Source organism: Manacus candei, unplaced genomic scaffold (assembly GCF_025592945.1).
Source record: "Manacus candei isolate 608988 ecotype Guabito, Panama unplaced genomic scaffold, ASM2559294v1 h1tg000019l, whole genome shotgun sequence".
In the NCBI taxonomy this organism is placed as follows: Eukaryota; Metazoa; Chordata; class Aves; order Passeriformes; family Pipridae; genus Manacus; species Manacus candei.
Genome location: NW_026138067.1, coordinates 5,081,056 through 5,097,323, shown reverse-complemented (window position 1 = coordinate 5,097,323; position 16,268 = coordinate 5,081,056). Strand labels below are relative to the sequence as shown.

General features: G+C 40.6%; 1 protein-coding gene across 2 annotated transcripts in view; it reads left to right on the top strand.

The window, feature by feature from the left end:
• NCALD (neurocalcin delta) overlaps positions 1-16,268 on the top strand; it is a 55,294-nt gene that overhangs the window by 26,813 nt on the left and 12,213 nt on the right. For both annotated transcript variants that reach the window (XR_007904180.1, XM_051785352.1), the window contains exon 2: positions 13,418-13,814. Coding sequence is in view for 1 of the 2 variants with exons in the window: in XM_051785352.1 (XP_051641312.1) it covers positions 13,437-13,814 (378 nt within the window). In the remaining variant the exon portion in view is untranslated. The remainder of the gene's footprint in view (positions 1-13,417; positions 13,815-16,268) is intronic.

Below are 16,268 nucleotides of genomic sequence, written 5' to 3'. Positions count from 1 at the left end.
CAAGTGCTGGGTGGTAAACTGTTGGTAAGTGGCCGTTTTATCATCCTGTGGAGACTAATCTGAAAACATCCTTATTTTAATTTAACCAAGTGTTAGATTTTACAGCACCTTGCAATGAAATATGTACTGTTTCTTTATGAATGGCTCCCTTTCCTAGAACATTCATTAAAAAGCAGTGAGCCTTGTGAGGTATATCCTTCTTTTTATAAGGAAAAAAACAAGTAGAAAATCAGAAGTCTTTATGTATATTTGCATAGTTATCAATTTCTTAATCTTTCTTGGAGGATTCCTTTGGCAAGTCACAGGAGGATCCCTGTTTTGCTCACTGTGATTTTCCAGTGAATTCATTAGAACATCAAGATATGAGACATATTTGGTGGAACAGGATGTGCTTTCATTATTGAATAAGTGATTTGTATGGTGATTTTATATGGTGCTTTACAAACAATTCTTCAGTGTTCATCATGTTTCTAAGTAGTGGAGTTTCACTGGTTTTCATAACATTGGTAGCAGAAAAGAGAACTGGGAAATATTTGATGCATGAAGTGAGAGGAAGTATGGAATATCTAGGGAGTGGGTTGGGACAGAACTTATTGGTGAAGACATGGAAGGGAAATAGAGAAAAATGTAAGAGAAATTTTTTTTATGACAGACTTTTTCAAAGATAATAGAAAAGAAAAAAGGTTGTGTTTGTTTTAGGAGCTAAGAAATAGCAGTGAAAAGTAAGAGGTAAGGGAAAAGGATAAATAAAACATCAAAGAAAGGATGAAGTTTTATAGACTAACACAATGAGTAAGTCCTAGGAAATGAAAAATCAGAGAGGCACTAGAAGTCACATACAAAAATGTCGGAGAAGCTGACATCCTGAGAACAGCAAAGAGACAAAAGTAAACCAGCCTAAAAGTGTAATAGGATCAGCATTTCTGTTTATTTACAGTCACTAGGAAGTGGTGAATAGTGACATTTTATTCCATGTTGGATAAAATCTGGTTTTCCTATAGTTCAACTTTGGAAAAATGTTTTCTGGTTCTGCCACTTCTACTTTTTTACAAAAATGATACAAATTGTTGTTCACAGGAGAAAAAACAGTTCATTTATTTGAAAACAGTTGTCTGGTGGACTTTGTTTACTTCCTTGGAGGATGTTAGTAGTGAAGGCAGAAGTGCTGTTAACCCATTCTTTTGTGGAGGAATTCATCTTAGTTGAATTTACAGAAAATTGTCAGTGATGGCAAAAGAGTTTTCAATCAATAATTCGTATTTTTCCATCCGGATTCAGTCCTGGTTTCTATACAGTATTTCTCATTGCAGTTTGTGTAATGCTATGAACATGTGAATAATTACTGTTGAATTCTTGTGAACAATTTTTTTACTACACTCTGATTATGACTGTATGATGTGTGCCATTTCAAAGGTTCCTTTGTAAAACAGTATTGTTTATATGAGTGGCTACTACCTACACTTAATGTTGAGAACTGCCAGAGGTTTGTTTACTGATAGCAAGTAATAGTAAGAATATCAAGATTATTCAAACATTTGTTTATGTGTGTGTGAGAGACAGAGAGAGGAGCATGGCAAATTATTTTTGCACTTAATTTGTCAAATGTTTTTCTATGCCTCTTAAGGGAGTTTGCTTACCGACCTTTACCATGTTGTTCAAACTCCCAAATTCATTCCTGTTGAGTAATTTCTAAAATCAGGCAGCACACTGTGTTATGCATGAAATAGCAGTTGGGTAAGACATGGGTCTGTGTTTTTCACGGCATGTTGTCATGACTAGATGTCATTCTGACTTTCATGGTGAATAAAAATCAAAATCTTCATCCAGTAACCTTATAGATTATATCCAAGCAAAGTTTCCCAAGCTAAGCTTTTTCAGGTTTGTACACAAATGATGCTCAGTGGGAACAGAAAGCAGCATCTCCACATTAAATGCCTGTTGTACACCCCTAGATCCAGCCCTCCCAGGCCAGGTGTCTTTGTAGAGTGGGGAAGAAGCAGGCGCTGTAAGGTGGCTTGAGTAATCATCAGATTGTTAAAAAAAAGAGGAGATAGTGTCATCACCAAAGGTAACCCCATTCTTGTCCGTGGGAAACTTTTGAGGGGGCACAACAAAGCATCTGAATTGGGGTCCATGGCCAAGCTTAGAAAGGTGACTGTATTGCTGGGCCAGCTTGGGGGCAGTTATGTGGTTTTCCCACACCTTATCTGCAGCATGAAGGTTATAACTGTGAAGGCAAAGAGGTTTTAGGGAAAAATAGCAAAGACATTGTCTTAAACCAAAATTAAAATGTTGCTTTATTTTGTTTGTACTAAAGTCTTTCATGTCAACAAAACTTCTCAAATACAATTCATATCGTGACTCATTTGGTTGAAGTTATCTTTGAAATCAAACAGATTTAATTTACTGTTAATATTCAAAATTAGGCATTTATCATGGAGCAAATATTCTATTTAAATTATCATTTTAAAACCTTTGTAAAATGGAAGTAGCTTACTGCACTGCAATTTGGGAATTACAAGTTCCTTTCAGATGTAGGAGCTGTAGGCTGTGCCATATGTCACTGGGAGGATGTTTTCTCATATATTCACAGGAAAATCTTGGATTTGAATGACGAATTCCATGAACTTGGCAATAGAGCATGAAGAATAAAATAGAAGTGGCTAGCCTCAGTCTCCCCTAGACAACTAGAAGGTAGAAACTTGCCATATGTCAGTGACTGCCATGAGCAATGCCCAACATTAGAATATCACCCTGTTTTGCAGCATTACATACTGCCCCAAGTCATTAATGCAAAGCAGATGGCTTTGTTGTTGATTAGAGCTGGTTAGAATCTGAAATTCCCATACCAAAGGAAATTTTGACATTTATATTTATTTTCACTGCAAATTGGAACAAAACATCAAAATTTCCCGGTGGGATGGAAGTTAAAAAGGACCTGGAAACACCGAGTTACTTCACTTCATTGAAAATTAATTGTTTTCTCAGTAGTATCAAACTACTGTAATTCTAAAATTAGTATCTAATATAAATGCCAAAACAAAATTATTAAAGTCACACTGAAACCTTTTTGCCTTGTTAAAAGGAAAATATTAAGTTGAAACAATAAAGTCTGACATTTTCCCAGAATTTGTTTTCTTCAATGTGACAAAACATTATGATTTCAGCTGAGCTGCATTACCTGATGGAAATGGGTTCTGCTGAAAAAATGTTCACATAGTGCTGTTGGTCCAGGGCGAGTAATTCACAGGATCATCTTGCAAGTTCAAGGACATAAAAATTCTCAGAAATAAGACATGCACAAAGAAAAAATTAATGCAATATCTTCCGTTTAGAAACTTCCTTGAGGACTGCTTTAAAAATTCCTGCAACTCCCACAAAATTTCTTTAGTCATCGAGATCCCTCTTATATTAAGTCCCTTGTGTCCAGTGCTAAGTGCTGACAAATCATCCCTGGTGTGGACCTTCACATTTATGAACTTGTAAACTGTGACATTATCTTTGTGCATCTTGTTTCCATCTCCTTAGCAAAATTCTGGTCCTGGCTGCCAGAACCTTCCACTCCCACTCTCCTGTTGCCTACTTTCCTGGAGAAAGTTCCACTAACTCTCTTCAATATGGAACAAAAACTCGCAGTTACTCTCCAGGTAGGAACCTCCACAATCATTTCTTTCCCTATGACAAGAACATCTTTAAAAATATCCAGTTTGCCAGCTAATGGCTCCATTTTTTCCAGTATCGTGCTTTCATTTTTTTTCTGTCAACACCAAGTCTCTGCTGTGGGATAGGAGACCATCTGTTAGTTTTTTTAAGGGTAGACTAAGCACGAATGTCACTCTTTGGGAGTCACATGCTATTTATTTACAAAGATAAAAAAATCAAGATCATGAATTCACATCAGCTTCTCGTCTTACTTTGTGCAACAGTAGCTTTCTGCTTTAGTTTCCACTGCCCTCCACCAAGGTATTGCATATATGGTTACATAAAAGGACCAAACAAGATGTAGGACAGATTAGAAACCTGATGAAGTTGCTGCTAGATGAGTTTGATGACTGGTGTGCTCAGGTGCATTGGGGAAGATTATGTTACTACTGGTGAGTGCCCTACACAAAGGAGAGAAGCCCTACAGAAGAAAGGAGAATAAACAGTTTGACATAGCTGGACATTTGAATATCAGGATAAAGACAAACAGCAGTGACGCAGGTGTGTAGGAAGGCTGGCTTTTCTAAAGCACTCAGGCCCTCATTAGATAGCAAAATCAGTGCTGCTATTTTCTGGCAGGTCTGGTTTACTGGATACATCTGCTTTTTGAGAAGCCACCTATTACACGGGTGCCCAGATGGAAGGTGTGTTTTGTTTCAGAAGCCTGAGTTTAACTGTAGGCATTGGGCACTAGGAAAAATGTGACCTTGAGTATTTTAGGATATGTGGTCCAGAAAGGGATTGTTAACCAAAGAGACTTTAGGCTCACATGTTGCTTAATAGGAGACACAGTAACTGCAGAAAATGTCCATCGTGTGGATCTTGGTATACGGTCTTTTTTTGAAAGAATGTTAATAGGTCATGTAGAGAGGATATTCTGAGTTGGAAGGGACCCATAAGGATCATCGAGTCCAACTTTTAAGTGAATGGCCTGTACAGGGATCAAACCCCTAACCTTGGCATTATTAGCACCATGCGCTAACCAACTGAGCTAATCTCAGGGTAAAGTCACCTCCAGCTGGAACAGGTGAGAGATTTTGCCAGCTCCCCTGCTGTCAGATTAACACCCATGTTTATAAATACTGCAAATGTCCTGTGCTTAGTGAAACAGCTGAATGCAGTAAAATCTGGAAAAGCAGCCTCCTGGGGGTGGATGTCCTAATGTACTGTTAGCGAAGTCCCTCTTGCCCTTTGCCATACAGAATTAGGCAAAGGCAAACATACTTTTACAAAAATACTATTTCCATAGAGTTTTAAGAAATGAAATACATACATATATATCTAATTCCCAAAAGAGTCATCTGAAGTCTGCCAAGACAAAGAGTTCGTTATTTTAAAGACCTTAGATGGTTCTACCCAGGATTAATGAACAAAATGTTGGGTTTTTTCTTACACAGCATATTGTAAACTGTTGCTTCTCAACTTCACAAATGAATGATTATGAACCAAAAAAGTGTGTGAATATTGGCATGGTTTTTATTCTGTGAGTTCTAAAAGAATTGGGAAGAAATTAAATTGAATAGTGAGACCTTTTGTGAGTGTGAGAAGAAGGCTTAAGCATATCTATATAAGTTGTCCCTCTTTTGTCTAGTTTCTCATTTTATTTCCCTATTTCTCTTTAAGAAGGAAAAAATTACTTTCAAGCTGTTCTGGGTGGGTGAAGTCTTTGCTGGCCCTGGGGAATGGCTGTCCAACACTTACTGCACCATTTTTCACACTGCTCATAGGGTGGTGGCATCACTTCCCAAAGCACTCCAGACAAAGCCTGGGACACTGAGAAAGGTTGGATTGCCAGATTCCCCACCGTGTGCTCAGGGGAGCACACATTTACACCCACTTACACCTTGGAGGGTCACTGCAGGATTTGGGAACACTGATTGCTTTGCATGTAACTCCAAGCAGTCCCTTTTCCGAGTGTCTTCACTGCCTGCCTACCCTGGCCTGAGGTTACACCTTAACTGAGCTCGAACGAGCTCCATCTCCCCTATGTTGGGGGACAGCCAGGCTGTTGGCACGGCAGCAGCAAGTACCTGATTGCCAGTAGGTTAAGGACAGACCTGGTTGCCCCATGCAATCAAAATCCGATGAGTGGAGGTGGAGTGAACAGACTCCGTCACATGAGCAAATACAGACGCTCCTCTTTGATGGGTAGATGTGCACCAAAGTTCATTCAGGAGCAGCTTCACAAACAATCTCTGAGTCCTAAATGCAGGGCTTTAAGATGGAAAGAGTTACTAACCATGAATGTGAGAGGAGTCACTGCACAATGTGCCACACTCTACAAATGCATGTAACATGCTCTTTTCCCCAGTTCCCAATACTAGAAATACTCATGCCTAGTCATTCTTTTCCTAGCACACACTCAGCCTTACAGGAAATGCTTCAGAAATAGAGACCTTTTCTGGAAGCCCCAATGATGCTGAAGGTGATGCAGAAGTGAGGGGGTGTGAAGGCATCAACTCTTTCACTGCATGAGGCTGAAACTCTGCTTATTGGTTTCAAAACAGTTCCAGCTGAGACGGTGGGCTTTGCTGAGAGTAACGTGATAAACACTAGGCTGTTATCTGGTTAAGTCACTGAAGACCACAGTAGTAATGTGGTAGCATTTATTGATGGGGCACTGCCTTTCTGCTGCTTCCTTCACCCTTGCATCAGCCCTCATTGCTAAACTGCACAAAGGAATTACAATGAAGAGGAATAGGAGACTATGTGGAACAGCTGTAGCATTTCTCTGCCAGAGCAAATCTAGGGGGAGAAGAGCCTGGGCTTTTGATGTTCAATATCCATAAGCACCTCCAAGTTTAAAACACATGAACTCCATGCAGCTGCTCCTGCTTCTCCTACTTGCACTACCCACCTCAATCAAAACACAGAGCTGTAAAGGTTTTGCTTTTAATTCTTGTCTTGAATTTCTCCAGGGGTAGCAGGAAAGCACAGAACAAATACTGTTAAAGGAGCGATTAGGGCCACTTTTGGTGGGGAAAGGATTCCCAGTAAGGGGACTGGAGGAGCAGGAAGGTGTCACTAAACAAAACAGGAATAGCAACGAAAACATCAGGATCCTGGAATCAGACTAAGATCCTAATACAAAATGAGTGAAATTTATTATGATGAACAGGTTATGAAGTACCAATGGGCAAACGGATGGCACATGTGTCCCCTCTTCCTTCTGTTGATAAATAAAGCATAAATGATCCCATCCACACCTTTTCCTTGGTTTTTTTATCTTAATTTCTGCATTAGTCTTCATTCCTGTTCTTTGATGTCAGCTACAGTTTAGCACATGTGTTTACTGCTGCTCCTTCTGAATATTAATAAGAGAATGTCAGATTTTTTTAATGAATCTGGCTCATGAATTTCATCCCATGTTTGCTGTTTGCCAATATAAACAGATAAATGGAGGGTGGCAAGGCTCAAAATTTTATTCTGCATATATTTATTTTTTAGCTAAGTCCCTCTGTGATTTTTAATAAGTTTGGTTTTCTTTCAAAAATATGTTCCAAGATGCTGTTAAAAAAAAATTAAGCAAAAGCCTTTCTTGGCAAATATCTCCACGCTGGTTACTCAGATGAACGTGTGAAAACAAACCAGCAATGGCCAGAAGGAAACAAAGTGGCTTCTTCCAAGAGCTTGTGGGGTAGTTCTCTGTGGAATGGAGAATAAAAAAAATAAATCTCTTGATCAGGTAGCACTTACGCTTCATGGCAGGAAGCTAAAACTGGAGAAGTTATTCTTCCCAGCGCTGCTGCTGTAATCAAAAAGCACTATGCTGTGGCAAAAAGCACTATGTTCCACTATTGGGATCCTGCACTGGCACTGGAATTTCCAATGGGATAGTGCAAAGCAGCACTGGAGGTGGCTCTGAAGTTGTGAGCACCAGAAGGGCCAAACAAAAACAATGCAAAAGAAGAGCGCTCTGCCAACCTGCTCTTCGGGAGCTCAAGGAATGGTCACAGAGTTTCCTGGTGCTGGAGCACATCAGAGATCACCAAACACATCCCCGCCTTGATCACCTGAGTCTTGCTGAAGAGCTCAATGATGACAGACAGTGCTTTGCCCACATTTACCGTTGGGTTTGCATTCAGGACCAGACCATGGCAACATCATTGTTCCAGCCACAGGGAAAGAGCATATGCGGATGGGAAGAGAATGTATCATTTGAGATAGCTGTTGCTTTGAACTATTTTATTACATAGCTTATACAGCAGTTAACAGTATTACAGCCCAAAGGAATAACTGACCTTATGAAAGAAATTTGGCTTTTATTCCAGAATGTGTTCACCAAGGCCTTGACTTTTGTAAATGCACATAACTTCTCCTATTTTGTAAGGGCATGGACATAGATGAACAAGAGATGCATTTGGAAGTGTACATACACTGGACCACAAATAACAACAGAATCTGAATACGCTGCCACATGCTATAATTGGTGAACTGGTATTTGGTATCTGAAGCTTTACCAAGCAATGATAGCAGCTGGCAGAGGAGAAGGAAGAGTGTAGATCTGATGCTGTGAAGTGTTGATAACAGAGCAAAATCTTGGCCTGGAATCCCTGGGGACACATCCCCAGGCAAAGTCCTGTGCTCTGAGATGCACTGCAGTCTCCCTTGACATCCCCCCACTTATTGCAGGGTAAGGGTCAGCCTAAGGTTTGCTCAACCAGGACAGAGCAGCACCCCTTCTTTGAGCTTGTGACAGAGTGGAGTTCCACAGTGACAGGCAGAGAAAGAACTGGCAGGAGTGGCAGAAAGTGGTGGCAGGACAATTTAGCTTGCAGGAGCCCTGTATGCTGTGCTGTGAAGCTGGTAGACAGTGACAGGCGATGACTGCTGCTGGGTAGGACATGAAAGAAGGTGAGATCCCTGCTGCATGCAGATGTGTAGGCAGCTTGAGAGGTAGATGATGTGTCTGAGTCCACTTGTCAGACATCCAGGCTTTCAGTAACAATCAACCATTACTCTGGAGGAAAAAACACAGCGGTGATGGTGAGTGGAGAGTCGCACTTGTACCATAGTCAAGTCATTAGGCATTGCCACAAGGGACTGACTCATGCTGGAGTGCTGCTCTCTCGCCACTGTCAGGTAGCAGAGCTGGGTCAGGTTGATGCTGTTGTCCTGCTTGGCCTTTAGTTCATTCCAGCAGTCATCAGGAACTTGTACAGCTGCTTGGCAAAGATTGAAATCCCACGATTGCTAATCTCAGGGAAATGCTCAAATTATGTGTTAGAAATTAATATTAGAGACAGCATTGCACCCATAAGCAGATTATTTCTTGGAAACAGGTCAAATTGTGTGTGTTAGAAACCACAAAGAGCAGTTTCTGAAGACAAAAATCACAAAAAGGAAGTTTCATTGCTTATTTCTGAAAAGTTTTCTGCTTTCACTTTTACAGAGTTGGTGTCTGTACCCGAGTCTGTGGTGTGATTCACCTTGCTATTCCCACTGGAAATAGATCAGGCAGGACTTGTCTTCAAGCTGATTATTACACCTTTCAGGTGCTTTGTACCCTCTTAGCTATGAAGTACCCAATAGCCTAAATTTTCCAATTTTAGAGTAAGGCTTCTCTGAACAAAAGCCCTTTTCTCATTATACTTTTTCTCAGCAGTGGACTTCCCCTCAGATTTAAGCCTAAATGAAAATTAAGATGTCCTCTTGTCTTTGGCAGACGGAGCTGGATCAAGAAAAAGAATACATAGTGTTTTCTTTATATGATGGTTGTCAAGTTTCAAGGGCAAAAGCACTGTTAGAAATGTGTTCCCAGAAGTTGCTTATTATAGCAAACCTTCAACAAAAAAAAAATTATTTCTTTTAAGGAAATGTGTTTAGATTCTTGCATTGCGTTCATGCAGCAATTCAAGAGCTGCGTGCTTGTGGCTGCTGCAGCTTCTCAGCTCCTGTGAGGATGTTGCTTAAGCAGACCATAAGTTTGTCTTACCCTGGGGTTTCAGATTGAGGTAACAACTCTGTGAGCAGCAGCAAACTGCTGACAAAGAGACACATGATGGAAGAGGTGTTCATTGCCTTTCAGTCCAGTCAGTCCTCCCAGTTTGAGGAGAAGGCTCTAACAGCATCGCTGTCCTGCCCGCACAAAACATACTCCCCTGCAGGGAAAGCCAGTCGGTGCAGTGTCACTGGCTATGCTGAATTGTCACAGGCCTGTTGTCTGTCCAACAGCTCTGTCTTCAGTCTCATCTTAAAAACGCCTCATCTAGACCTAAATAAAACAAGCTTTAAGTATTTCCTTTAAGGAGCATTGCCTATGACATTACCTACAATAATCAGTGAACAGGGATTCTTTCCATAGCAACTGCATAGCAGTTATGCTTTAGTTACTGATCTTATGTAGTTATTGGCTGAAGTGGTATCAACTCTTCAAGCCATAAACACATTACATTCTTTTTGCTAAATAATATTGCCTTAAGAATTAGGACCTTAATATTTTAATATATTGTTATATCTAGCAAGTAATTCATATTATGTCTAACACTGTTGTATCAGAGGAAGAAATTGTAGAAATGGAGTTAAACATAATTATTAAATGCTTAATTTGCCAGTTTTTTATACCTATGACATCCATTTCTCAGTATTGTCAATATTTGACGTGATTGCTGTTCGCTATTTACTTGTTGTATTTTTAACATTTAGTCCTACATTACAAATTCGATAGATCTACAGAGGTGAAAAAGTGGGAAAAATGCCTAAAATCAGGTTCAATTTTATTTCATTCTGTGCATTTATTGCTGTTATTGTTAGCTGACATTCTCTTAGCTCACTGCGCTCTACCCATAATCTAATCTATCCTGAAGAGTCAGGCAGCAGTCTATGAAGCGATTATAAGGATCTTCAAGTGTCTTCAAGGATTTTCTGTACTTGGACTGCAAAAGAATTTTGATCTGTTGTTGATAGAATGGGCACAATAAATTCCATTTTGACAGTTCCTAGAATGCCACCTATTAATAAGGAACGAGGGCAAAGAACACGATACAAATTCATCACAAGTGGACTCATAAATAATGCTCCTGGTTTTGACTGTGTCACCTGGCATCACAGTGGCTGTGGATTTCAATCCTGGATGGCAAGTCAGGTGTTGTTAGCTGTCCTTTTCTGCCTGGAGAACACACATTTTTCTGGTTGTGATGTTCTGCAAGGCAGTGCCGTCTTCTCTTCTGTATTTTTTATTATTTGGTAAAAATATGCTGCACCTACAACCTTGTGTGGCTATAAAGGCATTATTTTTTAGGCTGAAATATTTTTTTGCTACCTCTTGAAGAACACTGCCTGCACCTTACCTCACTGTTTTACTTTTGAGAAGATTCTGGACTGGAAATGTGCAAGTCGAGTTTTCCATTTTCAAATGTTTGAGTCATTAAAAAGCAGGAGGGAATTATATGGCTAATGCCAGCTCACTCCTACCACTGCTGACTTGCACCTTTGTCAGGAGTCTTCCCTTCCTACTCTAGTGGTCTGGAAATTGTACTGCCCTTGAGGCTGCAGAAGAGCTGCCGACTGGGGCTGTGGGCAGCTGCCATCTACTCTGGGGATTATACTGGGGTTTTTGTGTTAAATTGGTGCCACTCTAAACTAAGCCTAACCACCTCACTTGTCCAGTTGCTTTTCCATCCCACTGGCAGACCCTGACAGTTTTTTTGTTTTGCCTGACATAAAGCCCTCTGGCTGCCCTAATGTAATCTGTTCGCTCAGCTAATTCCCAGGTTGTTTATTGTGGGCCCTGTCCAACACCCACAGAAGGCCATGCAACCTTCAGCTGCCTCGGCAGCTGTTGGACTGGGCTTATAAAATAGGGACTTATATGCTATTTTCAGGACATTAAGAGCTTGGATTACTTAAAAACTGTACAGTGGTGTGTTTTGATCAGGATAAAATAAGGAAAGGCAGTAGAAAAAATTACCTTTGAGGTGGTATCTTCCACTTTTCGAGTGTTTTGGAGCCACTTTGGAGGAAAAGATATTGTTTGGATCAAGGAAGTCACCCAGGTCATTTCCTGACATGAAATGGTGAGGAGATGAAGAAGCTCCCATCGGGCAGGACTCTTCACCCTTTCCAACCTCCTCTCTGTAAACAGGGAAGCCCATTCTCCATGAACAGTGTAGGCAATGAGTTTAGACAGGACATCTAGTTCCCAGACTAGATATCTAGTTATCAGACAGCCATCAGCGGAACCTGTGGAGGCACAGGTGGATTTAGGATGGATCCCATAGTTTTCCCCTTGAGAAATAAAGCTTTTTGGTCATTCTGGTCCAAGAACACAGGAAATAAGGATGTCAGCCCTCTAGCTGCTTTGGGGAGTTCAAATTCCTTCAGGAGAAGGGGAGTTTCTCATCACAGAAAAAAATTAGCCTCAATTTCATCTGTCCAGTGCTAAACAGTAGATTAGGTTCAAATGCTGGTACATTTCTCAGTAGCTGCTTGTGACGTGTATTGACACTTTATTTTTCTTCAATTTTTAAAAGTGATACCTTTGTTTAGAAAGGACATATTATTGAATGCTTATCAGCCACTCCAGTCATTGTTCATAAATACATTTCTGGCCCAGAGACTTCATTCTGACAACAGTGTGAAAGTCCTGTTTAGATTATTTTGCAATTCTGCTTAAGTTACCCATATATCAGATCTCAGTTGTGACTGTCACTTGCATGACAAATTCTCAAGCAGGTTTCTGTCGATAGAGAATGGCTTCCCACAAATCAGGTATAATGGTAAGCTTCCAGTAAAACTGATGGTGCCATTTGAAGCCAACATACTCCGGCTCCAAAACTTAAAACGCAAAGGCATTAGTCATTAGTAAATCTGCTGTACAATGTGATATGTAGCAACTTGCCTTAAATGAAATATAATTAAGATGATTTGACAGAGCCTGTATCCAATAAATACTTCTCAATGGTTAATTTAAGGGAAATAAATTTCCAGTTTTGTTGTCTGGGTACTTTTTCTTCCTCCTTTTTTTTTTTTTTAAGAGTCTTTTTCAAACAGCTATGACCACCTGGTTTACTATTACTTAGTAATAGATCCAATTTTTGGTTACAAGGAAAATTAAAAAACACAGTAATAGTTTGAGGCAGGGGAATCCACCACTGATAAAATCTCTTCAGATTTTATCTTTATTTTGAAGTAAAATGGGAATTGGTCCATGCCAAATAACTGAAGCAATTTCTGGGTTGCTCTGTTTGATTTTGACTACAAAGATATATCTAGAAGGGCTTTGGAGCTCCTGGTTTCAGCATACACTGCAGTTGCACTTTGATCCCATTTTGAAGCAAGACCAAGGGAATATAGCCCTTTGTACCTGCCTGGTTTCCACCAGAGGTACAAAAAATGTATCTCATTATTCCAGGTCCTCCACACAATTGGGTGACTGGGATGGAGGGTGTGCTGCAACACCCAGCTACTGGTCAGCTGTACCTTGCAACATCCATTGCTTGCCTCATGCTTTCAACGTCAAAGTAGGATGGCAAAAATTCAGTGTAATCACAGTTCTCCAGACGGTCAAGACTATGTAATCAGCATGTAGATTAGGCTTGTTGATTTTTCAGAGTATATATATATATATATAGTGGTAGACATTGTCCAAAGTTTTAATTGATTCCCAAGAGTGAACTGTCATCAGAAAACTCAGAATAGAGCATACTGTTCTTCTACAGCCTCCAAACTAGTCAGTCTTAATAATAATTCATATGCATTTGTTTTTGCTCTGCAGGTAATATTTTAACTCCAATATGGGAAAGCAAAACAGCAAGCTACGTCCTGAAGTCATGCAAGATTTGCTAGAAAGTACAGACTTTACAGAGCATGAGATCCAGGAGTGGTACAAAGGCTTTTTGAGAGACTGTCCAAGTGGACATTTATCTATGGAGGAGTTTAAAAAAATATATGGAAACTTTTTCCCTTATGGGGACGCTTCTAAGTTTGCGGAACATGTATTCCGCACTTTTGACGCCAATGGAGACGGAACAATAGATTTCAGAGAATTCATCATAGCCTTGAGTGTAACTTCGAGAGGTAAACTGGAGCAGAAGCTGAAGTGGGCATTCAGTATGTACGACCTCGATGGGAATGGCTACATCAGCAAGTCAGAGATGCTGGAAATCGTGCAGGTATGTGCTGCTCAGAGGCACCCCTTGGCCTCTCTCCTTCCCAGCAAATTGTGAAGCAATGTTGCAATGAGACGCAGAATTAAAAAATGGCAGCATTGGTTTATGATCTTGTATAGCTGCTTGGATATAAAATGCTATTTCATTTGGCAAAGATCGTGTCACAATTCAAATTACAGCATTTGATATCCACTGCAAGTTTTTCCTGAGCAACAAGCTGCATGGGCATTTCTGTTGGGCTGGAGCACAGCAACTAACCTGCTGATAAATGTGATTCTCTCCTCTGGGAAATCACCATCAATTAATTATGATTAATTACAGTTGAACAAAGTAGGTATATTAGAACAACCAGGCAGCATGCTTTTAAGGAAGGCAGGCTTCCTCCACAATAAGAAACAAATGTCCTTTGATTTGTTACTGATGTTATTATGAAGAACCAGCTCACATATTTTAAAGGTGTCTATCTGCCTAATTCCAGTGAGGTCTGTGTACTCAGAATCATACTAGCTGTCTTCATATTAAGTTGCCAGTATAGATAAATCTTATCTGGGTAGATGATGAATCCACACACAGCCCCTTTGGTTGTGTTTTCTTGTGGTGTTAGTAGGAGTCCAACCTCACTTTGGCTTTCTCTAACATGTTTTTGCCCTTGAGGCACATCACTCTACTGAAACATTTTAAACATTTCTGATGTTGTAGTGTATTTACACAGCTTGAATCTGTATAATGCAGCACTGTTAAAAAAAAAAAAAAGGCTGTTATCAAAATCCTTTCCGTGGAAATTTTGATGTGCTAACAATGTGCTGTATTATTCAGACTTATATTTGTGCTGGAAATCAAGGGAAAGGAATGCACACAAATTTCTGGCTGTGATGCCAAGCTGCATGTAGGGAGGCAGCCTAATATGTGGTACTCGTGTCTACCAGGGCTCTTCTCACGTCCTCCAAACAGTGGCCAATAGCAGCACTTGCGCTGCTTCAGCAAGACCAGATACAAAGCTCAGCTGCAAATCTGGGGGTGCTGTGTTGTCTTTCACTTAGTCTGTTTGATGTTCCTGTGTCTGAGTTGAGGAGCAGAACTGCATTCAGACCCAGAGACCTCCCTGTCTCTGTGCCATGACAAACCTCATGGAATATTTGCATTAGAAGATCCTCTGTTCCTTACAAATCTTCCTCTCCCCCAGGCAGGATAAACAGCCTGTCAATTATTGTTTTTCTAGCTGTATTTCTCCTCATGAGAAAACAAAAAGAATCCCCAAAAGAACTAACATAGCACATAGCAAACACAAAGAGCCAAACCCGAGTGACCGCCTGCTCCTCAGGAGGAGGAGACACCCTGGATGCTGAAGGACCCCTCGCTGCTGTCAAGGAGCCCGGGAAGGCACTGAGCTGAGAGGCAGCACAAACCCCCCAGGCCAGGGGATTTACGAACAGGGACAACAAGGCCACAAATTTGTTCATGTCAAATTTAATGAAGGCATCGGTGGCTGGATTTTCTGTAGTGAGCCAAACAAGAACAGGCAAAGCCGGCAGCTTTTTCCAGTTATCCCAGATCTGCTTGCCAGGATGTTTAGAGGCTGAAATGCTCTGCCTTCTCTTCATATTCATGTCGGTACCAAATCGTAACGGTGTCCTTTACAGCCATCAAACAAAATTGCAGCCTAGGGATCAGCACAAGGCAACATTCTATTGATGTGTGTATCCAACCCCAAGCAGCACTTCGGCTGCGCGCAGCCCTCAGCTTGGCACTCCAGACCTTCCACTGCACTTCTTGGGAGGTTTTGCTCTCTCCTCCTTTCAGATTGAACCTGAAACTCAACCACATGATGCTTTGTCTCATATAATGTCACCTCATTTTGAGGGATCACACAAAAAGCAGTTATGGAAGTGAATAGCCTAATAAGCCTGAGCAACAGTTATTTCTATACCATGGAATATCAGCAGTTTTCCAGTCAGGAAAGCTGCCCTTTCTGTGATGGAGCTTCCCATGAGGCAGTGTGCTTGTAGATCTGACCCTATTCTCTTCTTTCAGGTTTTTTTGGATGCATTGATCTCCCTGTATTGCACTGGTCACTCACAGCTCCTCCCAGTGGGGTGGGATTTGTTGTATAGTCTCTGGAATGGTGTTCAGCTGATATCTGAAACTGAAGTAGATGAGCATATTTTCTTGCTTTGTTGAGAGGTTCCTTTGATGTAGAGTGATTAGATACAAAAAACCAGCAAACAACTATCACTTTCATTTATGAAAGATGATTATTTTTTAATATGGAATGACAGGATTGTGTATCACATGTCTTCCTGGGGGCCTTAAGCTGTCACAATCTGATAGTGAAAACCAGAACTCTGTTGTAACTCTGATATATGTCTCAAAGGAACCTATTACAAATCCCTTATCTGGCATAAATTTGCATATCGATAGAGCAGGATTATGTTTTCATTGGATTTTTGCATAAGACAA